At 34.5% G+C, this 25592-nt stretch overlaps 1 protein-coding gene across 1 annotated transcript in view; it reads left to right on the top strand.

Moving 5' to 3' along the window:
• COL24A1 (collagen type XXIV alpha 1 chain) overlaps positions 1-25592 on the top strand; it is a 379684-nt gene that overhangs the window by 198234 nt on the left and 155858 nt on the right. The window contains exons 24-30 of the mRNA XM_059377096.1: positions 6538-6591; positions 8766-8819; positions 10024-10077; positions 11420-11473; positions 20100-20153; positions 20442-20486; positions 20607-20651. Of these exons, the coding sequence (XP_059233079.1) occupies positions 6538-6591; positions 8766-8819; positions 10024-10077; positions 11420-11473; positions 20100-20153; positions 20442-20486; positions 20607-20651 (360 nt within the window). The remainder of the gene's footprint in view (positions 1-6537; positions 6592-8765; positions 8820-10023; positions 10078-11419; positions 11474-20099; positions 20154-20441; positions 20487-20606; positions 20652-25592) is intronic.

Below are 25592 nucleotides of genomic sequence, written 5' to 3'. Positions count from 1 at the left end.
GTGTATATTCTAACTTGAAGCCACTTCTCCTTCCCAGAAAGTAGACAGTCTGGTGCATTGTCAGAAATTCTGCTCATTAGAAATGTTCCCTATCCACTGCCTTTTAAGACACTCCTGAGTAAACTTACAGTACAGCTTCCATCCATTTTCAGTTTGCAACTACATAGTAAGTGTCTTAGTTCAGGCTGCTATAATGAAACACTACAGTCTGGGTGGCTTAAACAACAAACATGTTAGTGATAGTGGTTGATAAGGGCCCACTTCCTGATATGCTGATGGCCATCTTTTCACTGTATCCACACATGGTAGATAGAGAAAGCCCTAGTTCTCTTCCTCTTCTTATAGGGACATTAATCCCATCATGGAATTAATCACCTTATCTCCATTCTCATCACCTAATTACCTCCCCAAAGCCCTACCTCCAAAGACCATTCCATTGGATATTTAAGGTAGAAATTTTGAGAGGACACAAATAGTAAGTACATAGTAGTAAGCCTACCAATCCATATACCAAGTGTAGACATCTGTTCTCAAGCAGCTGGTCATGATATCTCCCAGACAGCCAGAGGTATCTGCTGAAAAAAGAGGTCCTGGTTGGGGGTCTATACTACTTGTTCATTCAGTTTGCTTATACCTCTGTCCTGTTCATGTTCCATGCCAGATTGCACTGGAACTGCTCACCTTGTGTCTGACACAACTCAGCTGATGATGCACGGTCATCTGGTGTCCATGATTAAGTGCTCAGTTTAGAGCCTAGAAGGACACTAGAATTTGATTTTCAAAACACATATAATTCTCTTCTGCAAATGGCATGGCCTTGCTACAAAATCTAAGGAGACTTTTGCGACCTTCCTATCAAGGCTTGCTGTTAGCTCTACATATCTTCCTTTCCTACCTGTGATGTTTCTAAAAACTATAGGGTCTGCCTGGTCATATGGACCACGTGGCAGAGCTACTTATCTCACAGCTTAAACCCACTAAAAGAGCTTGCACAATCTCTTGAGGTCCTTGACAGGATTTTAAGTCCTATATCTTTGATATGTGCTCCCAAATTAATAAACTCTCATATCTAATTTATATTATATTTATGTTTTTTAGATTATATTATGTCTCCCTTGATTAAGTACCTCTCAAATCAGGTTCCCACTGCCCCAATTCCTACCAGTATATATTGGCTAGATCTTTCATTCCTTGGGGATATAGTCTCTTCCTCCTATATCAGACATATCAAGCTCCCAGATGGGTTATGCTGTAACTTAACCCTAGTTCTTGACATAATGGCCAATAGAGGATGTATGGAAAAATCCTAATTGGGGCACATGTTTTCTTAGAGGGGAAAGTGCTAGCATTAATGAGAGGTAGACCACATTTGTAAGCTTATAGAGTCTGGTGCTTCAAAATCTTAGGGACCTCTATCCAGGTGTCCTCATGACAAGTGTCAGGGTCCCATTTTTTTCCAAAGAAGGCCATGGCTTTGTTCTAACAGAGTTATCTTGGTTAGACATTTAACCTCTCCTGGAGTTTGATCACTCTATTAAATCCTGGGCTTTAGTTTTTCCGTCCTCCCACTGGAGGAAATGAGAGCCAAACAATCATTTAGGGGAGATCTGGAGCATATATAGCCCAACAGAGTAATCCCGTATTGGGCAAAAATGGACATGCCTTTATACTCTCACTTTAGTTAGTCTTTGGATCTAGGCCTCTTTGGTTATGCATCTCTGCTGGTGATGTGGGCAGCTCATCTGTTTCCACAGCTACGGCTCCATCTAATTTGTTCAACATTCATTCATTCAACATGTATTTGTAATTATGTTCTGTATTCCAAGAAGTATGCCAGGTATAAGGGATATAATATCAGATAAGACATTATCCTTGCTTTATAAAACATGCAGACTAATGAAATTGAGGTTGCATCTTCTGAATGATAAAGGAGGAGGCACAATGAGCTGAAGTTGCTTAGTCCACATCACACTATCACATATATCCTTAGCTTATAGGTTTCATTTGAAAATCGGGGTGATATGATATAATGGTTAGCCTTTTAGGAATAATGATGCATTTTGAAATAAACAGAAAAGGCCCATTAGTGTTTGTCAAGTCATAAAATTAGCCCTAAATGAAAAAGTCTAAAAAAAACATTATGGACAAAAATAAATAGAGAATATCCTCCTTTAGGTTTTTTTTTTTTAAGATTTTATATATTTATTTGAGAGAGAGAGAGCATGTTCAAGAATGGGGAGGAACAGAAGGAGAGGGACAGCCCGACAATGCACTGAATATAAGGCCAATGCAGAGCTAGATCTCACAACCCTGAGATCATGACCTGAGCTGACGTCAAGAGTCAGATGCTTAACTGACTGAGCCACCCAGCTACCCTGACAATATCCTCCTTTTGACAGTACACTTTCTTTATATAGTCAGTTCTGTAAGTTTTCTTTTTTTCATCCTGCTTGCTAAATGTTGTTGTTCTTGGTCCTTCCTTTTCTCAGCCCACATAATCTCTACTCAGTTACTCTTTTTGTTGATAGTTCACAGTTATCTTTCCTTAGCTCTAGACCTGTGTACTCAATTGTGTTGCAGATATTCCTACCAGAATGTCCACTATATATCTCATATCCGTCTTATCTAAAAACACATTCCTCTTTCTTGCACAGATAGGTTACCTGCACTGTATTTCCACTTTTCTGCATCTTCCCGGTACCTGTCTAGACTGACAAGAAGTCTGTATTTTCACTATCTTCAACAAATGTGTGAATGTATGAGATCTTAAGGAGGAGAAGTAAATAATAGAATGGAAATACATTTTCTGATGTAGTGCTTAAAATTGTCACTTTCTCATCATGGCCAGTCATCTGTTTCTCCTACCCTCAAAGTTTTATACTAGATTGAACCGTGTAAAATTATCAATGTTTAATGTTTAAAAAAAGTCAATATCAGCAATTTCATATAGTATAACCAAATATTGCTTTTATTGTAGTAAGATAACTTCTAAAAATTTTTAAAAAGTGGATAAACTCAGTAACACTAATAAGTGCAAACATTGAAATTAATATTTCTAAGATAAAACTGAGCTACATCCTCGAGAATTCGCCTTCTAATACCCCATTTTCAAGTGAGTTTAAAGAGATGTGGGCTCTGAATTATTTTATTTTATTTTATCTTAAACCTGCAGTTGTTTCTGTACTGCAAAGAAAATTAGAAACAATATAGACAAGTTCTAAACCACAGTTAAGGCAGAATTGTCAAGTCTATGAACTTTATGTAAAAGTTTTTTTAAACATTTTAGTTTCAACTAGGAAACATTCTAATTTTATATTAGTCTTTAGTGAATAAGGAGGATGTGGTTACTTAAAAAAATAGAACTAGTATATTTTAGAGTTTTACTGACTTTTAGAAAAAAATAATACTTCTTTTCAATTCTAACAAGTGATTTATTATATGCAAGGCTTTTTGGCCTTCTGAATTTCTGCTTCAGCTAACAAAATCTATAAATAGTCTATTACATATCCTATTTTATAAAAAATGAAATATTTTCAATTATTGTAGAGTTGTCTAGCTCTTAACACAGTGTGTTTTGGCTCTAGGCTTTGTCATTTTCCTTAATGTGTGTTAGATGTAGAATCAGTGTTTTGAAACTTTTTAAATGAGAATTCTTGGTGAAAAAAAGTATAAATTTCTGATAGTTCTTATAAATGAAGGCTATAGCTTCAGTGACTGCTTTGTAGTTCTCTTAAATAACCAAGAGAAATGGTTTGGGCTCTGTGGGCCCTACAGACTCTCTCACAACTACTAAGCTCTGCCTTTGTAGGGCAAAAGCAGCCATAGAGAATTAGTAAACAAGTAGACATTGCTGTGTCTCAGTGAAACTGAGCAAAAGAGGTAGCCAGCCTTTGCGGTCACAGTTTGCTGACTTAACTTTATCTGATATTCTATAGTACTTTATCTTCATGTTTTATGTATTATTTTTGCTATCTTTGTATTTTAGTTACTAGTTATTTCTAAGTTGACTAGTATATTGTTTTATACCTGGTAGATAATAACTAATGAAATAATTATGAATGAAATTTTATACATTTTGCCTTTGGGAAAATGTACATCATTCCTACAACACTAATTTAGAAATTTCTCTGTTTTCTGTGTAACTTGAAAACAGATAGAAGAAACTAAAGAAAACTGTTGGGAGGAATCATAGTCTTAATACATTATTTATGCTTTCTTAATATAAGTTTCATTAACGATTCCCAGTGGACAAAGATATAAGCCTGTGAACTGCCCATTTTCCAGTGAGAACTTATTTCTTCCAAATTTGGTAGACTGTACCTCCTAATACTTGACATCAGTACTGACAAACTCAAGTGCCCTATTGGAAGCAGGTGGTATATAGTAATAAGAGTTAAGAGCAATTGGTATGGACTGTGGTGAATGAAAAAATGCATCTAAGTAGTAACTGTTGCTTAGATCCATCCAGATTTGCCTTTGAAAATGCTTGTCTGTGCGTGCTAGATCATCTAAAACTAGGAATCTTATTAATCTTCATATATAAAATCTCTGGATTTTTAAATCTTAGTACCTAATTCAGTTTCCATTAATTAGTAAGCAAGTGCTATGGTCTAAGCAAAATAGTTCTGTAGGGGACATTGATCTGGTACACATAATCAATACTGGTATAAGTCAAGTGGGCCTACTCCATTCACTCATCTAGATTATTTGTGTTAGGAAAAGGGTTTTTCCCCTGAATCAATATTAGTCTGTGTTCAGTTTCTGATATTTTGTTTACTGTCTCACAAATATTTATATTTCATTGTTCTTCTCAGATTTGATTAACTGACCATTGATCATTGTCTCAGAGTGAAAGTGTCAATGCTCTTAAAATCAGTAATCATAGAAATATATTAGATCACTTCTACTGGATATAACCATTAACATTAGAATAGTTTTTGAGAATATAAATTTGTGCTGTCCAATAGAGATACAAGGCCAGTCACAAATGTCATTTAACGTTTTTCAACAGCCATATTTACAAAGGTAAAAAGATGCAGATGAAATTGATTTTACTAACATTTCATTTAAACCAAACAATATTACCAAAACATTCATTTAAAAATGTAATCAATTTAAACAGTGATTTAATTTTTTCATTCTTTTTGTAGTAAGTCTTCAAAATCTGATGTCTTTTATGTTTACTGCACATATCAGTTTTGATCTGCTACATTTTAAGTGCCCAAGGGCCATTTAAACTCAACCACACTACTTAAACGCATCCACCTCAGCAAGCTATTTAACTCACCTGCCTTGTCTGTAAGTGCAGCGGGATAATACTACCAAATATGGCTCTTGTGAGGATTAAATAAGACACACAGGAAGTGCTTACCATACATCGGTGTATCCATTACGAGTAGATAAATAGGTAGGTAGGTAGGTAGAGAGGTAGGTAGGGGAGTGAGGGAGAGATTGATATGTAGATAAAATCATACCCCATGCTTTAACTTCAGTTAGCTTCAACATAGCAAATCATTTTTTTTTCATGATTTAGGTGCCTTCTATAAGCTAATTTATACTATCATACAATAATCTATTTAAACAAAGTATAGCTATTGAAAAAGAAAATGCTTCGTACATCTTTAAATAATCCTAGGAAAAAGATTATGTTGTTATACAGCTAGGTCTATGTTATTTTGTTTGCTATATTGTTTGAAGTAGAATCCATAAAGACAAGGTAGATGAACACTGAGCCTTGTTCACTTTGAAACAGTGTTACTGACTGCATTCTTTCATTCCTTTCAATGCACTAAATTCATCCTTTACTCAAGCTGTTTACTCATCTAGAACACTCTTTCTGCTTTCTTCTCTTGGCCAACTGGCCTCTTCTTATTCTTCAGCTTTCAGATTAGATGTCAGACCTGAGCTTTACCCTCTCTTCTCTTTCAGTCTCTACCTCGTTATCACAGTTGTTTCCTTTATAAGCCAGTGTGATGATTTGTAATTATTACTTTTTAATTTAGTTGGTTTTAGTCTTTGTATCAGACTTTTTGCCTCATGAGAGCCTGTGTCTGCTTTACTTGCTAACGAAATATCAGCAAAGTAATGTAATACCAGCACAGAGCAGGCACCAAATATTTCTTGAATGACAATGGATTAATGAATGGATGTGTGCTAATATTGGGAATTTTCAAAGTCACAGAAATGACTTCATGAACTGATATATCCACATCAAGAAGCTATGAAAACTACAGTTCTTTATAACATCCCCTGGATTACAAATTCCACAAGGTCAAGGACTGTGTTTGGATATGAAACTAAGTGCCTCCCAGCTCAGGGCCTGCCACATATTAGACATTCATATATGTTGAATGAATGAATAGATTACTTTTTGATGTGAAGTCATAGGCTAGACATCTATACTAGGAAGAATTTTACTCTAAGATAAAATTTAGGATGAGTTAAAAAGAAACATGGGTTAACGTTACTTAAAACCAAAATGCTGTAATAGCACTGCAGTAAAAATGTGTGCTTTCTGTTATATTTTTTTCCTAAAAGGGACCTGTTGGTTTACCTGGAGAAGTTGGGACTACTGGAAGCATTGGTGAAAAGGTAATGCCTTTCATTGTTTTTCTAATGATAAGAATTCTAGGCTAAACTCAAACAGGAGACATTCATATGGTATTTTATGTTGATTAGAAATCACTCATAACTTAAAATATACCATCTGTCTTGAATATCTTAAATATATTGAAATATAATTAATGGGATATATGTTTCTAATTTTTAAAGGGCAGACTACTCTTTGGGTTGTGATGATGTGGTCTGAAGAGAAACTGAAACTGATGGTCTAGGTTTATGACTAGATCATATTTAAATCAACTTTATCAGAGCAAGCTCCCTAAAGGAAGCAGTTTTGAAAGGAATTTAATTATCACTACCTGATCCAAGTCTCAGTCACAATCTCTTGCTTTTCACTTGGAATCCAGTGTGCAATTATTCGTGCATATTCCTGGCTATGGAAATGGAAATTGTAATTTGCTTAAAGATGACCTAGAAATCATTATTACCTTGGGAGTGATTGTCCATGTTGAGTTTCAAATTTAGGAAAGTCTTTTTAAAAAATAAAAAGTAATTCTTTACTTGAAACCAAGGACATTTAAATTTTTTTTAAATTTTTTTTTTTAATGGAATCTTATAATGGACTAATAGGTTATAAACCAAAACTTTGGGTCTTTGACTAAAACCTATTGTGCTCGATATAAATTGTAAGCATGATAGTCTTGTGCAGTTACTACATAAGGCTACTCTGTGAGATAGTAGAGGCAGGACTATGAGTAAATTAGAAAATATTCCAGTTACTGCTATCTGAAATGTTTAGTTTAAGTCAAAGTCTACCTGTCTAAAATTTATCACTTTTTTCCCCAGGTTTAAAACTGATCTCTTCCCAATAATCTCATGTCCATTAGTGTACTTTATACCTATTTCAGTTCTTCCAGTCTTCTGGAATAAATAGAGGGAAACCCATATTTGCTTTCCTTTTTCCTCCATTCTCTATGCCTAATCTTTTAGCAGGGCTTAGAGTTTTTTTCTATGTAATTTATCTTTTCTAATAGTCAATCTAAAACCCACCCTACCCCCAACATACTCTTATCAGTTTATGTTAAATTTATCCTGTCATATTTCTATCCTTTCATCCATCCTACATACTACAAGCAGAGGACTAATTTTGATGGGTCATCTGAAACATTTTGAAAAACCGTCATTGGCTCCCTACTGTTGACTCAATTACTTTGGGTCCTCTACTTTGCTGTCAAAGTAGTACATAATTTTGGCTTAATCAGTTCATCTAACACATTTTCTAATAGTCTCCAATATAAACCTTTCTCTCTCCCCTCTCATATATTACATACTTTTCTTATTCCTGTTCTTACTGTTTTGTTTTTTTAGCTTGAGTATTCTCTCTGTTTCCCTCTGTTTATTCAAAGCCAGACTGTAGGACTCAAAGTCTCATCTCCTCCATAAAGTCTTCTCAGATTCCTCTGATCCTTCCTGATTTCTTTCCTTCCTGGACTTAGAATAAGCACCACACAATTTACAATTTAATTGTCCTCTAATTGATTGACCTTTTTTAACGTCATGTCTTCAAATACTTGAGAGTAGACTCTAAGCCAAATTTCTGTTATAGCTCTCCAACTCTCAGTACATTGAAAGTGCTTAATATGTATACTTATTGATTTTTTATTAACAATTTAACAAGTATAAAATAAGCTCATTTTAAAAACTTAGATTTGTAATTTTTTTTATTCTGACTTTTTTTTTCTGTGCAAGGTCGAATGCTCTATACTAATCCTAGGAATTTTAATGTGAATCAGTTTAATTCTTTCAATGTACTATGGCATATTTGATTATCATAATTATACTTGTGGTAGACAGATTACATAAATAAAATTTTGTTCAATGGTTATAGGAATTAGTTAATTCTTAAAATATGTTTTGATACTTTTACTATCCTCCTATTTTATATGCCTCAAAATGACAAGCATTTTTACTTATAAAAATATTTTTAGTATTTTATCTCTTGAAATATATTTTGAGGATTTTTATTATATTAGAAGTATAGCAACTTTAAGGTAAAAATATACAATTTGTAAATTAAAAAGTATTGGCAGTTAGGATGATATGTGCATGTAAGATATGAGTCTGACAATTTTCCTGTCAAGGCTTATCTCAGTCTTGACTGATTAACTTGCCTCAATATTTTTCTTTTATCTTTGTTTTAAAAGGGAGAACGGGGAAGTCCAGGTCCACTAGGTCCCCAAGGAGAAAAGGGTGTTATGGTAAGAGTCATTGATTTGAAATATATGTTTCCAAAGAACATCATAATTCCAGAAGTGGAATTATCTTGAGTGAAATTTAAATAAGTGAAAAGTGTTTATTTTACAGTATATTTCCATTTGAATTTTCCTTTCCTTTAAACAGTTTACCTTTCAAATGCTGATTGCTATTGCAAAGCATGAAAAATCAGATGACTTGGTCAAATGACTCTATAGATTTAAGAGAAGAATTAAGCCACCATAAATTAGTGAAATGAATGAAAAAAGAATATGACGAAGGCTCTACTTTTCTTTTATAGCTTATAGTTTCTATAGCACATATCACCACTGTCACTCTTCCATGCGTTTGTGGTCCTGATGTAATTTTTGATATGTGAAACATCAGAATCCAGAATTCATCTTACCTATCTTGCATCTTTAAGGTAGTAATAGCTGACAACTATTATATATAGATTGTATTTTTTTAGTTTATTAAGTAGTTTCTAAACATGATAGGAATGAGAACAAAAAAATATCAATGAAAGAATCTTACTTCAGAAAATATATTGTAATAGATCTGGTGGCACATAAGACTGTCTACAAATTTATTTTACATAAGTTTTTCTTTAGTTTTAACTTCTGTTGTATCAGCAAAACTCTGTAAATTTTTTTTTTTTTTTTAGCTATGTCCAGTTGCTGTAAACTAAGAAATTTAGTAGATCCATTAGGTTAATCAATATCAGGAACTATTATCTACTAAGAGATTCTCTGAATTAGTAATTATGCTGTAAAGGGTGTGTTCCTTCTAAAATTTAACAAGCTCTAGAGTATTTATACACATTCACATTCCTTAATTACAGAATTCTCTGGCCTCTGACAATGAAAAGGCTTCATAATCTAGATAATATAGTATCTATTCATAACATAACAAAACCTACAGAAAGATAAGATGAATATTCTCTTCTCAATAGGTTATAATATGTGATTCTGGTTAGCAAATTTCTTTTCTAGGCAGAGTTACTAATAAAAGGATATACAGCTTCTGTATAATCATGTCTTATTTCTAACTGTAGTACATTTCCCATTACCTTTTATATATTGGATAGGAAAGAGAGATCTTATTTACATTATCACTTTTACTACTATTTATAATTTACTGGTTTGTCTTCAATGGAAATAATCAGATATGATAGAAACTTTATGTCTTTCATATTTACTCAAATTATAGGGATATCCAGGTCCTCCTGGGGATCCAGGACCCATTGGTCCACTGGGATTACCAGTGAGTAAAGTCTTTATATTCCCTTCTTCAATGTCTATTTAAATTTAAATCTATGTTTTATTTAATAAAAAAAAACTTCTTATTCTTAGGCAAAATAAGTAATGTATAAACTGATGGAGGCTACTTCTCTCTTCATTCAATGTAAAACACTCTAGAATATTTCATGGTATCTTAAACTTTCTCACCGCTACTTGCTATATTATTTACTTTTAATAATCAGTATAATTGTGTAGCCTAAAACAAAAAGAAATTTAAACTTTCTTTTGAAAAACCACATATAAGAAAACAGAGTCAGTAATCAAGTGTACATGCGAGCATGGATAAACAAAACATAAATAAGTTACAATATTTTTCTTAGAAATTTAGAAGTATTCTCAAATGACCAGATAAAAGTCAGGAAAAAAATATATCTTTATTGACCAAAACTTGAGTTTTGAAAATACTCCATTTATTATATAGAGAAAGGTAATCAAATCTTGACTCCAAGAAATAAATTTGCTTATCAAAATTTGGTCATTATTATCAACTTAAATATGAAAAAGATAAGCTTTAATAATCCCCTAAATAGAACTGTTATCAGAAATGGTTTATGCTGTTTTGTGAAGCTCTTGTTTTGAAGAAAGCCTTGGCTTTCCAGTACTTTGATAGGCATGTTATTAACTTCTAAAATTAGGAAGACTGAGATTGGTACAGTTGCCAAACTGTAGATTGGTATGATTGCCAATCTTTTTACTCACATAAGATAATAAATAAATCTTCAATCCTATAAAAGTTCACTGTTTTTATCTACCTAATGTCATATAAATAAATAGATTTTATTTTATAATTAAGTCTTTATGAAAAACTATCAAGTCTAAAAAACTCATTGTAATTGACTTAGTAATAAGTAGACAACTAAATCTTCATTACATCTATTTGTGACGTATTTGGTGTAATTTGTGGCATTTTCATTGTAACAGGAAAAAAACTCTATTACTCTTGTAATTATCATTAACATCTAGAATAATGAGAAAGAAATCTTTCAGCAACAGCCATTGCTTTTTTGATGGACCAAGCTGATTAAACTAGTCAGACTGGCTGAGTGGCTATTTATTTTTCTCTTTTCACTGTCACTCCATGGGTTGGTTCCTCCTGAAAACTAGTTGGAATACCTGGAAAGGGAAGAATAGCAGAATAATGGGGGGAGGGAAGTATGGCATTTATTTCATAAATAAAGCAAATTTTAAAGGAGATTAATCAATTTTATTTTAAGAATTCCCAAGGAGAATTACATGTCATATTTTGCTATTTTGCTAACATTTCTGTGACTTCTGTAACTGATTTTTAAATTTTCAATGAGTAGGGTCATGTGGGGGCAAGAGGACCACCTGGGAGTCAAGGTCCTAAAGGACAAAGAGTAAGTTATCTAATGGAAGAAGTAACCTAATACATTAACCTAAATAGAAAAAAAAAAAAACTTCACAAATAGTGATGTGATCGATAAAAATAGCTCTATGTCTTCAGATTGTGCTTAGATATTGTTGGCTTTTTCCTTGTTTTCATTATATTAGATGAACTAACTACCTGCATTAATTAAAGTGTGACTTGTTATCATTTGTACACATAAAACCATACTTTTCCATTTTATGTTTTACAAATTTTACTAATTCATATAGAACTCTTCTTTCACATTCTCAATTTCCAGTTCCATTCTTTGGGAGAATTATAAGTGTGAAGATGTTTAAATAAACTGTTTTTCTACTCCCAAGAGACTTACAGAGCAAGGAATAGTAACATGACAAAATAAGAGCAATAGGAAATGGAATGAAGACAAATGCAGGATGACTGTTAATTAAATATAAATCAGAAGTGATATAATCATCATTGTTTGGTGATTATGTATAAGAATTAAATTAGAAATCTTTCAATCTTTGAGTTTTTTAAACATTAAATCCTTTTTTTTTTCCTTTGAAGAAATAAGAGCCACAATTTACTGCATGTCCATTACATGTCAGGCAACTTTACATCTGTTACCTTACTTAATACTTAGAACTACCTGAAGAAGATGTATCATCTTAGATATTATAGCTGAGGAAAACAGAACTCAGGGAATTTAACTATATGCCTGTAGGCACACAGAGAGAAATGACAAAACCAGCATTCAAACCTTAGTGTGCCTATCTCCCAGTCCTGTGCTTATTCGACACCATACAGAATACGAAGGAGGTTTTTCATTTTTTTTTCTTGATAAATCTGAATATGTGGGTTGTAAGAATTCTCCTTTCTCCCTTGGCTTTACTTTGATTTTTAGGGCTAACTTCTAAGAACATGGTGTCCAACTAACAGAAGTTAAAAACAAAACAAAAACCTCATTTTTGAAGTTGGCAAATGGGAGAAAGGTGTTAAGAATGCCCAGTTTGAAGTAATAACTTCAGTATCATGTCCTGTGTTTTAAGTGAAGATTGATGAAAGAGAGCAAATTTGTCTTTATTATTATTTCTTTTCTGAAAAACTCTTTTCCTCACTGGGTTATAGATTTACAATCTACGAATAATCCTGATGGCCATTTCTATTTTAGCCCAAGTGAAATTTAAAATAATAATTTATTCATTTAGTGGTCTGTACCTTGCCAGCATTCAGTACTTCATCAGCTCCAATGTGTTTATTCAGCTTTGTATTATTCAAAGTGAGAAAGTTCAACCAGTTTTATGCAGTTGAAAAAAAGCGGAAATACTTTTTGTTAATGTTTTGCCTTTTGTTAATTAAGTAATTGAGGTCTTATAGAAGCCATGTACCTAACTAAACAAGAATTTTCCTGAACCGGGCACCTGTGTGGCTCAGTGGGTTAATGCCTTTGGCTCCGATCATGATCCCAGGGTCCTGGGCTCGAGCCCCACATCAGGCTCTCTGCTCAGCGGTGAGCCTGCTTCCCCACCCCCCACTCTGCCTGCCTCTCCTGCCTACTTGTGATCTCTCTCTGTCAAATAAGTAAATAAATAAGATCTTTAAAAAAAAGAAAAAGAGAATTCTCCTGGACCATTTGTGTTTTCTCCTAAGTCATACAGAAAGGTCATTGGCTCTATGGTTTTCTAAACTCCCCATGATCCCTGGGTAATTGTTATCCTTCTCTCCCCCTCCCCTTTTTTTTCTTCTAAGGTGTTCTTTAAATTCAAGTTTGTTAATGTAACACTAACAAAGTGTAGTATTAGTTTTAGGAGTAAAATTTAGTGATTCATCAATTATATATACCATCCAGTACTATTTTAGCCCATCAAGTACCCTCCTTAATGCTCATCACCCAGTTAACCCATCCCTCCACCACCTTCCCCTCCAGCAACCTGTTTGTTCTCTATAGTTAAGAGTCTCTTGTGGTTTGCCTCCTTCTCTGTTTTTATCTTCTTTTATTTTTTCTTCCCTTCCCCTATGTTCATCTGTTTTGTTTCTTAAATTCCACATGGAGGTGAGATCATACAATATTTGTCTTTCTCGGACTAATTTCACCTGGCATAATATGCTCTAGTTCCATCTACCTTATTGCAAATAGCAAGATTTCATTCTTTTTTATGGCTGAGTAATATCCCATTGTATATCCACGCCACATCTTCTTTACCCACTCATTAGTCAAATAGATCGTTATCCTTTTCTGATTTGCCACTTTGTCCTCAACTGTTATCTTTTCAATGGTCTGTTTTCCTCTTATCCTCCAAATACATTTTACTGATTCTCTCCCAAAATGGCTTTTCACAGTTACCTAAAGTTCATTCAGTTCTTTCTAAACAAAGAAATCTGATTTAGATGGGCGCCTGGGTGGCTCAGTGGGTTAAGCCGCTGCCTTCGGCTCAGGTCATGATCTCAGGGTCCTGGGATCGAGTCCCGCATCGGGCTCCCTGCTGAGCAGAGAGCCCGCTTCCCTCTCTCTCTCTCTCTGCCTGCCTCTCCATCTACTTGTGATTTCTCTCTGTCAAATAAATAAATAAAATATTTAAAAAAAAAAAAAAGAAATCTGATTTAGAAATAAAGGCTTTGTTTAGTACAAAAACACTTCCTTTGCAGGAGAATATTTCAGGCAATTTCTGAACATTGAGAATACAAAAAGAACTGAAGACCAGAATATTTAAGAATTTATTATTATAAAGTTCCATCCCAGATGTCACCTAATGTCTTCCTGTTTCTACTATCTTCTTCTTAATCTGTTCTCCCCTACACATGTGGTATCAATATGCTAGGTCCATCTTTCCCAGTGTTCTTCAATTAAAAAAAAAAAAGACTACATGTCTAACCCACAGAGATAAATGGAAAGGTATCTGCCTGGAAGTTTCTGTGCTCCAGCTCTTCCCGCTCACCCCAAAGGCTGAGGGGGTTGATCTTCCCAGCACATCTGTAAACACTTCATGACACACAACTGTGTCACAGTACACTGGAAAGGAAGCTGTGCCCTACACACATTGACCTGGAGATCGCACCGAGAATTATCATTATGGAACTAGTGCTTATTACTGTTTTACCTGTGACTTCCATTGTTATCACATGGCCATGTGAACATCATCAATAACAGGACATTCTCCTAGGGGTCTGCGTGCCCATCCGTCTGTCACTCAACTGTCTAACATTTACTGGTTTCTTATCATTTGTCAAGCATTCTCCTCATACCATGGAGGATTCAAGAGTAATGATCTTTCAGATCTGGACCACATGGGTTTTACTATTCAATTAGTTACAGCCCAGTGGCTTTTGAAATATTGTACAACATTGGTACTTTTCCAGAGGACAAAAAAAGCTCAGGCAAACAACAAAGTCTGCCATTTCAGCAAACAACTTAAACAAATTAATATATTGAATATTTGTCTCACCTGCTTTGTGAAGGTTGTATAATCCTACTTCTTACATAGCTGAAAAAGAGCAGGATTGGCTGAAAGTATTATTCCTATGGTTTGAGATTCCTAGGTGGGAGATCCGGCATGAATTTAAAGTATTATTATTTATCCTACATACTCTAAGCTTTTTTTTTTTTTTTACCTGCCAAGTTTGGCTGAAGAACAGTCATTTAAGTGTAGTAATACAATTTATTATGCCACAGCTAATCAATATAATATATACAATCACATCCACCATATAGAAAATACAGGCTAGCAGATTCTCTACTGCAGTACCAGTAAGATGATGGCTTAGCATTTGGGGGTCACTAGGAATTGACACAACTTTACTTGCTGTCCCTCATGCACACATTTAACTCACTGGGGCTAGGTAACTCATCCTTTGGTGTCTTTCCAGTATGTGCTTCTGTGTCCTATCTCCAGCTTCCCTGACAGGAGAGATGACCCACTGAGCAAAGTTAACATCTCTTTTCTTGCCCATGGATTGTGCCTTCGATCATTAGACAAATTCAGATTTTGTACCCTTTCTCGGGAAGGAGGGTATAGAGGCATACAACTGAGTAATTTTTTATTCTATGCTACTTAATATTTAAATGAGGAAAAAAGATTGAAATAACTGTATTAGAAATATTTTAAGATTTCTGTATGCAAGATGGAAACTGGATATGACCATAAAAATTCTAAATTGTGGCTTCTTCGAGGAAATGCATACCATATTGGGAAACCAGCCATTGCATTTAGATTCAATGTGAGTACCACCTAGAGTACACCAAGTATAAGAGAAGAACTTTTTGTGTGGTTTCTTCTCCTGAAAAAGTTTATAACAAGAGTAGAATGAAATGATTTTTTTTTCCCACAAAATCACAGATAATAGTTTCTGTCTAAGGGAAAGTTTTGTCCCAGCGGTATCAATCGATAGCCAGAGCAGACTGCTAGACATACTTAGTTAGGCATCTGGGTAATTTTAAATTAACAGAAGGGTCAAGCGAAGATGGATTTGGTTAAAAGGAAATAGAAACATACTGAATCCAAGTTAGAAGGACATTTGTTCTGTGAATAAGGGTTGTTTCTTTTTCATAGATGCTTCAGCTCTTTAAAACTGATTATAAGCATTATAGAGATGGACTTGTAATTTTCATAAAAGCTTCCTACATAAGCTAGTATGCAGTTTATATTAGTGTTAATGATAATTTTTTTTTAATTGTAGAATTTATATACAGTAGTGGTTTTGTCTCCTATCATCTGATACTTCTAGGATTATGTGACTATTCAGGAATTTTGCTAATTCTTTAAGACTATTACCTATAATTCAAGTTCTTCTTATTTTATGAAATATGCTTAATTTATATACTTGAGGTACCAGACTTTATTCCAGTTTTTAGAACCTACTAATAGCCACTTATCATAGCAAACTTTAACTTTTCTTACAGATGATGAGGAAAAGATCAGATTTTTAATTTAGTTAGCATACATTCTCCAACAGCTTTATAGATAATTGGATATTTAATTTATTTTATTTTATTTATTGAGTTCACATGTGCATGAGTTGGGGGAAGGGGCAGAAGGAGAAGGAAAGAGAATCTGAAGCAGGCTGCACGCCCAGCATGGAAGCCAACACAGATCTCAGTCTCACAACCCTGAGATCATGACCTGAGCCAAAATCAAGAATCAGAGACTTAACTGACTGAGCTACCCAGGTGCCCTGATAATCAGATATTTTAAAGCAGATATTAAAAAAAAATAACTTAATGCCCAATTAGATGCCTGTTTTAATGCTGTTGGTCTGTCTTAGAGCTTGTTTAGCCTAAACTGAAACATAGAGAGCATTAAGCTTCCTTAGAGTTCTTTCAGCCTTAACCTCTTAACCAGCAACCTTAGGTTTTATTGCCTTTAATTAATGCAATTGCTATATTTAGAGCAAAAAAGGGAGCTCCTTTCAGTTATAATGCCAATCAGCACTTTAATTATAAATGTTTCATATCCATTTTATAAACATCCCCTAAACTTCAGGTCCCCTTTTCAATCTAAATTCACTTGTTAACAGGATTAACCTTTTCTTCTTTCTAACATTTGAAAAAATATCATAAACTTAATAAAGCATAACTATTTAAAGTCTTTATACATTTAGACATCATATGAATCAGGCAGCTTATATCTGCAGGCTTCCGTTTCTTCATATTAAAAAAACAGAAAAAAGCAGAGTTTGCACTAGTTCAGCCTTGACACTAGGTGATTTATATTCAGAAGCAGAAACTGGCAGTTGATTTTGAGATCTTCCTCCTGACCTAGACTCAGTCTTTTCTATGTATGTATCCGGGAAGCCACTTAATCTGATTTTATATAAGAAAAGATACTTGCCATCTTTAGACCAAACAATCTTTTTTTTTTTTTTTAAGATTTTATTTATTTGACAGACAGAGATGCCAAGTAGGCAGATTGGCAGGCAGAGAGAGGCAGAAGAAGGCTCCTGCTGAGCAGGGAGCCCGATTTCGGGCTCGATCCCAGGACCCTGGGATCATGACCTAAGCTGAATGCAGAGGCTTTAACCCACTGAGCCACCCAGGTGCCCCTCGATGCTACCATTTTAACCTCGACAGAATGTGGGCACCTGGGTGGCTCAGTCAGTTAAGTGTCTGCCTTTGGCTTATGTCATGGGTTCTGGGATCAAGCCCTGCATCAGGCTCTGTGTTCTCTCCCTCCTTCTGCCTACAGTATCCTCTGTTGGTGCTCTTTCGCGCTCGCTCCCTCTCGTGCGCGCTCTCTCTCTGTCAAATAAATAAATAAAATCTAAAAGAAATTTAAAAATTAAAAAAAAAGTAAACCTAGACAGAATGACTTTGCACTCTCTAGCACTAGCCTTGGAGATACCTGCCTCATTGTGGTTGATCGTTTAGAATCACATTCCTTGTGTTCGCTTCATTCTCCCTCTCCACCCAAGCAAGCCTACGCTTCCAGTTTGTTTGCTATTAATGCTGTCATCACTCTACTAATTATTATCATAAAATATCCAAGCAAGATAGAGATTTCAGGTTCAAAAGTGTTAAGTGCCTAATTCCCTGTGGACACATTTTCAGTCTAGATCTCACTTGTTTTCTGCTGTGTTGATAAGAATGTTGATCATCTATTCCCTTTTTTTTTTTTTTAATTGAAGTATAGTTGACCCACAATCTTACATTAGTTTCAGGTGTACAACATACTGATTTAACAACTTCCTAGGTTATGCTATGCTCATCACAAGAGTAGCTGCCATCTGTCACTGGACAACACTCGTTCCTTTTCATACTCCTTCAGCCACCTTCTGTTATAACTCCAAAAAATTTTTTAAAGTATTTTCTTACAGGGCAGAAAGAGGAGAATGGGCTTATAAGATGACAGAGAAAGAGAATCAATATAGGCTGCTGAATTTTTAAGGTGAAGATTATGTTTAGAATGAGGTCCTGAGGGATCTTTGCACTTAAAACTTCAAAGTCATCCTTTAATAACTGTTCCTGTTTTTTTCTTCAGTTACTTAACTGTCAATCATTCCAAGCATGTGCCTACCTCAGGACCTTTGTAGATTCTTCTGTCAGAATGATCTTGCCTATATGCCATTTTAGAGAGGCTTCTCGACTACCCTCTCTAAAATAGGGCTCCCCATCTTGAATTCTCTCTAATCCCTTAAGCTCCTTTATTTACTTCATTACATTTGACTACTCACTGTCATTTTATAGTTTTAGGTATTTATTTGATTGCTTATGAGTTCAGGGATGTGTCTCTTCTCCCCACTGTATCTTCTGTGCCTCAAGTAATGGCTGGCTTACAATAGGCACTCAGCAAATGTTTATTAAATGAATAGCACTCTCTTACCTACTAAATTGAATCCATATTCCTCAACTTGACAGTCAACGTTCTACACAATAAGACTGAAACTCAGCTTGATAGTCTTCCATGGGAAAATAGGACAAAGAAGGTAGGGCCAGGTCCTTGAGTACCTTCAATACAAACTGAGATTGAAGAGCTAGAGCTATGGCTTTAACTTTAGTATGACCAGTAGAGCTACAGATCTCATGGAGTGTGAACCTTCTCTCTAATACCCTGAATGTGCCTAAGAGGATCAGGGAATGCAGTATCATAAGAACACCCAGGAAAAGAGTCCTATTACAGTAAGCAGTAAGAATATAAAGCTAAACCAAGCTGACCTCAGGTGGGAGAAAAGAGAAGGAGCCTGTTGTGCTGGGAAATTTGTATCACTATTCTGTATAGAAATCTTCAGGGCCTTCTAGGGGCACCTGGGTAACTCAGTTGGTTAAGTATCTGCCTTCGGCTCAGGTCATCATCCCAGAGGCCCAGATCCCTGAGTCTGGCTCCATGCTCAGCGAGAAGTCTACTTCTCCCTTTCCCTCTGCCCCTCCCCACTGCTTGAGTGCACAGGCATGGGCTCTCTCTCTCAAACAAATAAAATCTTAAAGAAAAAAAGAAGTCTTCAGTTCCTTCTCATTACCTATTGATTTAAATATAAACTCCAGTCTTTGACCTTTTAAGTCCCAGGCTTTCCACAATTATTTCTTAATATAGAAAATACTTAGTTAGAAATATTGAGAAATACTACTTGTAGTCAATAAACCAGCTAAACAAACTACTTTTTTCTTTCTTGGGTATCTTCTTTCCTGCCTCTGTACCCTTTTCTTATCCTATCCCTCTGTCCAGAGTTCCTTTTAGAGCATGATCTCCAACTGTCAAAATGATACCTTTATTCCTTATATAGACATGTGAAAGTTCTCTTCCTCCTTTGAATCCTTTTAGCCCTAAAAATGCCATGTCTTGAGGCGCCTGGGTGGCTCAGTGGGTTAAAGCCTCTGCCTTCGGCTCAGGTCATGATCTCAGGGTTCTGGGATCGAGCCCCGCGTCGGGCTCTCTGCTCAGCGGGGAGCCTGCTTCCTCCTCTCTCTCTGCCTGCCTCTCTGCCTACTTGTGATCTCTGTCTGTCAAATAAATAAATAAAATCTTAAAAAAAAACAAACAACAAATAGGTTCATCCATGTATCCGGCTGTATCCTTTTCTGTGGTCATGGTATAGAAGGAAGCAGAGGAATTTGTCAAGAACAGTCTGTTCATTTGTGAGGATGTATAACCGTAATCAATAATAATAATAACATTTCAAATTAACAATAGAACTTTTTCCATCCCTAGGGACCAAGAGGACCAGACGGTCTCTTAGGGGAACAAGGTATACAAGGTGCCAAGGTAAATACTGATTTTTTTCATTTCATACACATTATGTTTTTTTGAGCCCATAGGTGTTCTACCTGATTTAAAACTGTTATATTTTCTTACGAAAGTGTAGTTCTAAATTTTCTCTTAGTAAACGTATGAAACATACATAAAATTTTTACTCTACACAGACAAATACTTTCTTTTGAATCTTGAATTATATACTTGATGTCTTATTTTCTTGTATGTCAGTATATGCTAGCACGTGTAAAACCATAATCCATATTCCTATTAACTCCTCTGGTACTGATACTTTGTTAGGGTGAAAAAGGAGATCAAGGAAAAAGAGGGCCCTATGGTCTTATTGTAAGTAGTAAAACATTTTACATTAAAGATAAATAGATAAAATCTTCCCTGTTTTTCTTGGTGTGTGGTTAATATTTGGTGAAGGAGCTAGGGGACTCACACATTTTCTTCCTTGTGTAGGGTAAGACTGGAAACCCTGGAGAGAGAGGAGTTCAAGGGAAACCAGTAAGTAATAAAGAATAATTAAGCTAGAATAAATTTTTTCCGTTTTATTCTCTGGCACAACTATTGTTGTTATCAGTACATTAGACTGAAAGAGTACTAGTTCTTTTCCTCCTTCAGTCTTTAGGTGGACGGGTTATTTGTGCAAGCTGCTTAATCATTTTAGGCCCTTGTGCTACCTGTTTATAAGCTGATGCTTATACTCTACCCTGGTATAATTAGTTTTTCTATAAAATCCATCTTATAATTAAATGGTGTGATATTATATAAAAATAATGGAATATGAATAAAGCTAACATAACAAGGAATTTCTTGCCTACTTTCATTTTAATTCTGTTGGAATATTCTTTGGACCCTTGGAATGTGGTTCTGTGTGTGTCACCATGCTTTTCCATGCCACTGCTCTAAGAATTTTTAATATTACACAATGCTAGATATTCTCCTACTATCAAAACATCTTTTCAGAAGTATACAATTTTTTCCCCTGAATGGCAACAAGTTCTTTTTTATGGCCATAGTGCAGAAACAAGCAGAAGATTGTCAGCTAAAAAAGATATGCATATATGTATCTTTTTCTTTTTTTTTTAATAAGTATTTCTCCCCAATGAAGGGAAGAAATACTTTAAAAAAAAAACTCACACACACAAAAAGATACACATATGCATATGTATACACACGTTAGTACATTATATAAAATTTTGAATACATAAGTTTAATTGTGTGAGCTTTCGTACATCTCATGTATTTTTATTTAGAATCATAATTTTTATAATTTGTAGTGACATCTTGCTTTATTATATACATATCTATATATACAATTTAAAGTTATAAAATTAAATAATAATTTAAATAGACGGCAACTGAAGAATCAGAAAAAGATAAGAGAAAAATGTTTTTTTCTGCTATTATAGTTGTCACTGTTTACTTGTTCCTCTTTGAAATCTGCTGCCCCCTGCCTGTTGTTTCCCATAACGGCGTTATATTTGACAGTGGTCAAATCTCAAATACCGGAGACCTGAAGGAGAAAAATGACTACATCCAGGGAAAGAATTTGTCTGTGACAATGTTATCCATTGAAGTCATTCCCCCCCAAAATTCTTTGAGTATTAATATTCATCATCTGGGTTTCTGTTATATCAATGCAAATGGTGTTTCTGTATATTCTTTTCACTTTGCTGCATTGTTAAAATACGTGGCAATGAGTAGAAAATTTCCAAGCTCATCATGGTCATTCTTTACTGTAGAGAAAGGAGGCCTAGAGAAGTAAAATTACTTACTCATATTGTTGACATTCCTTAGAATTTTACTTTCAGGAAGGTATGTGCTATGGAGAGTGCTATGAAGTGTGTAAATCTGGTGATTCACAGACCTGTACCCCTGGGCTGATAATACATTATATGTTAATAAAAAATAAAAAAAAATTTAAAAAGAATTTTACTTTCATTTGCAGCCTATTAGATATGCCTAGATAAATGTGAAATGTGATGTTTGACTTCCTCAATCAAATAAAAGACATTAGAACCATTTTGTAACCATGGCTTAAGGCAGGACATTGAGTAAATTTACTTTAGTGGATGACATGGGTCGTACATTAAATCATAAGTTGATAGTAGTTTTTGAGGTTTATATGGCCCCCTACCCACATTGTCCCCTTCTTCTTGACTGAACTGAAATGGACTTTTTTTTACAGAAGCTAGGATCAATCAATCCAAGAAATTGAGATTGGTTTGATCCTCCACATTGTCTCTAATCATTCATGCAACTGTTGACTAGCAGGCAGTGCTGTATAATAGAAAGATATATTGAAGGCCTGATTGACCTTTGCTCCAGTACATGCTCCTAATAGCTATAGAGTTTGATTAAATGGGTTAGCTCTCTGGATGGTATTTTCCTTGTCTATAAAATAAAGAGATATCTCTAAATTATAATTCTAAAGCCAGGTATGAAATAAAAAATGCTAACACATAGCGTGTCAAGGTAACCAGCATTTGTCTATGGGCCAACTCTGTTTCCTATACTTGCCTTCCATCCACATGTAGATCTGACTTAAGAGTTAAGGCCATGATCCATGTTATTAAGGTGATAAAACCTGGGTAACTCTTTTTAGATTTCTAAATCTTATAAAAACCATAACTATTAATGATTTTTTTAGAAATCTAGATATTCTTTCAGTAGATGAGTTAGGGGTGTTAAATGTCCACTATGATTTTGTTTTTCTACGTTTCTTTCTTTAAATTTGTCAAATTTTGCTTTATATATTTTGAAACACTATTTTTAGAGTTCATGTTTATGATTATTATGTCTTCCTGATGAACTGACCCTTTTTATTTTGACAAAATATTCCTCCATACCTCTGGTAATACTTTTCATTCCTGATAATACTGTTTTTGAAATTGGCTTTATTTGGTTAATAAACCTCTCCAGGCTACTTATCCTTGCAGTTTGCATGGCTTATCTTTTCCATTCATTTACACGCAACCCATCTGTGTTTTGGTATTTAAAATGAGTGTCTTATAATTGGGCCTTTCTTTTTTTATTCATTCTGAAAATCTCTACCTTTTAGTTAGTGTTTGCTCCATATCCATTTAATGTAATTATCAATTTGGTTGTTCTTTGATCAACCACTTTATAATTGTTCTTCCATTGTAGTGGTGCTGTTGTTGTTCAGTGTCTTCTTCTGGCATTGAGCACCATATTTTAATTTAGATAATGGCTTTTTAGTTACACTTTTTTGAGCTATTATTTTCAAGTGGTTATTCTAGGTCAGGACAAAGTAAACATTTTCTGTAAAAACAAGTGCTGGTTCAGATTTGACCCCTAGGGCTGTAGTTTGCCAGATGCTGGTTTAGGGATTACAATATATATCCTAACTTTCCAAAAAGTCTACTTAGAGTTAATATAGTAATACTTAAAATAATTGTAAGAAACTTGAAACCATATAGACCCATTCACCACCAACATCCTGTTGTTTATGCTGTAATTATTTTTGTGTATTATATCTATGTGTGTTATAAACCCATTTTAAAAAGTTAAAATTTTGCTTTATTATAAATAAAATATTTTTTGTTTACTGTAAATGAAATATGTGTTTTAGGGTATTTAGGGGGAAAGTAGTGGGCTTTTAAAAAAAATTATCCTTGCATTTACTTTTTCTGATCTTCTCCACTCTTTTCTGTAATCTGCATTTCCAAATGGTATCATTTCCTTGAAGCCTATGGAACTTCTTTTAGATTCCTTAGAGTTAAGTTTTGCTAGTCGTGAATTCTCTTAGTATTTGTGAGGACATCTTTATTTCACTTTTATTTTTTTGTTTTACATGAATTCTTCAGTTTTTAATTCTGGTTAGTTAACATGTAGTGTTACATTAGTTTCAGGTGTACAATATAGTAACTTAACACTTACATACATCACTCTGTGCTCATCACAAATGCACTTCTTAATCACCCTCACCTATTTAACTCACCACCCCCCTCCTCCCCTCTGGTAACCACCACTTTGTTCTCTATAGTTAAGAGCCTGTTTCTGGATGGCTGGGTGGCTCAGCTGGTTAAGCAACTCTCTTCAGCTCAGGTCATGATCCTGGGGTCCTGGATCCAGTTCCTGCTTTGGGATCCCTGCTCACAGGGAGTCTGCTTCTCCCTCTGACCCTCCCTCCTCTCATGCTCTCTCTCTCTCATTTTCTCTCTCTCAAATAAATAAAATCTTTAAAAAAAAAAAAAGAGCCTGTTTCTTCGTTTGCTCTCCCCCCTTCCCCCCCTTTGCTTGTTTATTTTGTTTCCGCATATGAGCAAAATCATTTTTTTCCACTGGTTATAGAATTCTGGGCTAACAGGGTTTTCTTTTATTTATTTGCATTCAGCACTATAAAGATGACATGTCATTTTCTTTTGGCCTCAGTTATTTCCAGTTAGAAGTCCATATTTATTGGTATCATTATTCTTCCTGCATGTAATGTATCATTTTTTTTTGGCTGCTTTCAAGATTCTCTCTTTACTTTTGACTTTTAGTAGTTTGACTATGATGTGTCTAAATGGATTTACTTTACATTTATTCAGCTTGCATTTGCTGACCTTCTTTTGTGTGTAAGTTTCTGTTTTCACTAAATATGGAAATTTTTCAACTTTTATTTAAATTTTTTTCCTACTCTGTCTTCTTCCTTTCCTTCTTGGATTCTAATTAAATATATATTCAACATTTTGATATCATCCCTCGGGTCCCTGAACCATTATTCATTCCTATTTTAATCTTTTTCCATTTTCTTTTTTTTTTTTTAATTAGATAACCTAACTCTTATTTTACTCACTTTTTAAGCCTGTTCATTGAAATGTTATTTATGATAGGGAATTTTTAAGTTTTATTTCAGATATTTAATTTTCAGTTCCATAATTTCCATTTTTATAGATGATGTTCTTCTGAGATTTCTTATTTGTCTATTCATCCTAAGTGTATTTTTTATTTACATTACTGAGCATATATATAATAGCTACTTTAAAATCTTTATGGGGTTAATTCTAACATCTGGGTAATCTTGAGTTTGGTCTCCATTAATTGCCTTTTCTTTTGAATATGGGAAAATTTTCCTGTCCAGTAATTTTGAATTATATCTTGGACATTTTTAAATTATTTTTAATTATCCAACATATAGTATATCATCAGTTTTTGCTGTAGTGATTTTTTTTTTCTTAAGGGAGCTCTACACCCAGCATGGAGCCTAATAAGGGGCTTGAACAAAAGACCCCGAGATCAAGACCTAAGTTGAGATCAAGAGTCAGATACTTAACTGACTGGGCCACCCACGTGCCCGTATTTTCTGGAACATTTTGAATGATTCATTCTAGAGACTCCAAGAGTAAATACTCAGAGTATTTTTTGATTCATTTTGTTTTTTGATTTGGTGAATTATTCACTTTGCTGCTTTCAAACTCCAACTTCTCTCTCCTCTGT

This window comes from Mustela nigripes, chromosome 14 (assembly GCF_022355385.1).
Source record: "Mustela nigripes isolate SB6536 chromosome 14, MUSNIG.SB6536, whole genome shotgun sequence".
Taxonomy (NCBI): domain Eukaryota; kingdom Metazoa; phylum Chordata; class Mammalia; order Carnivora; family Mustelidae; genus Mustela; species Mustela nigripes.
This window is presented reverse-complemented; position numbering and strand designations above follow the sequence as displayed.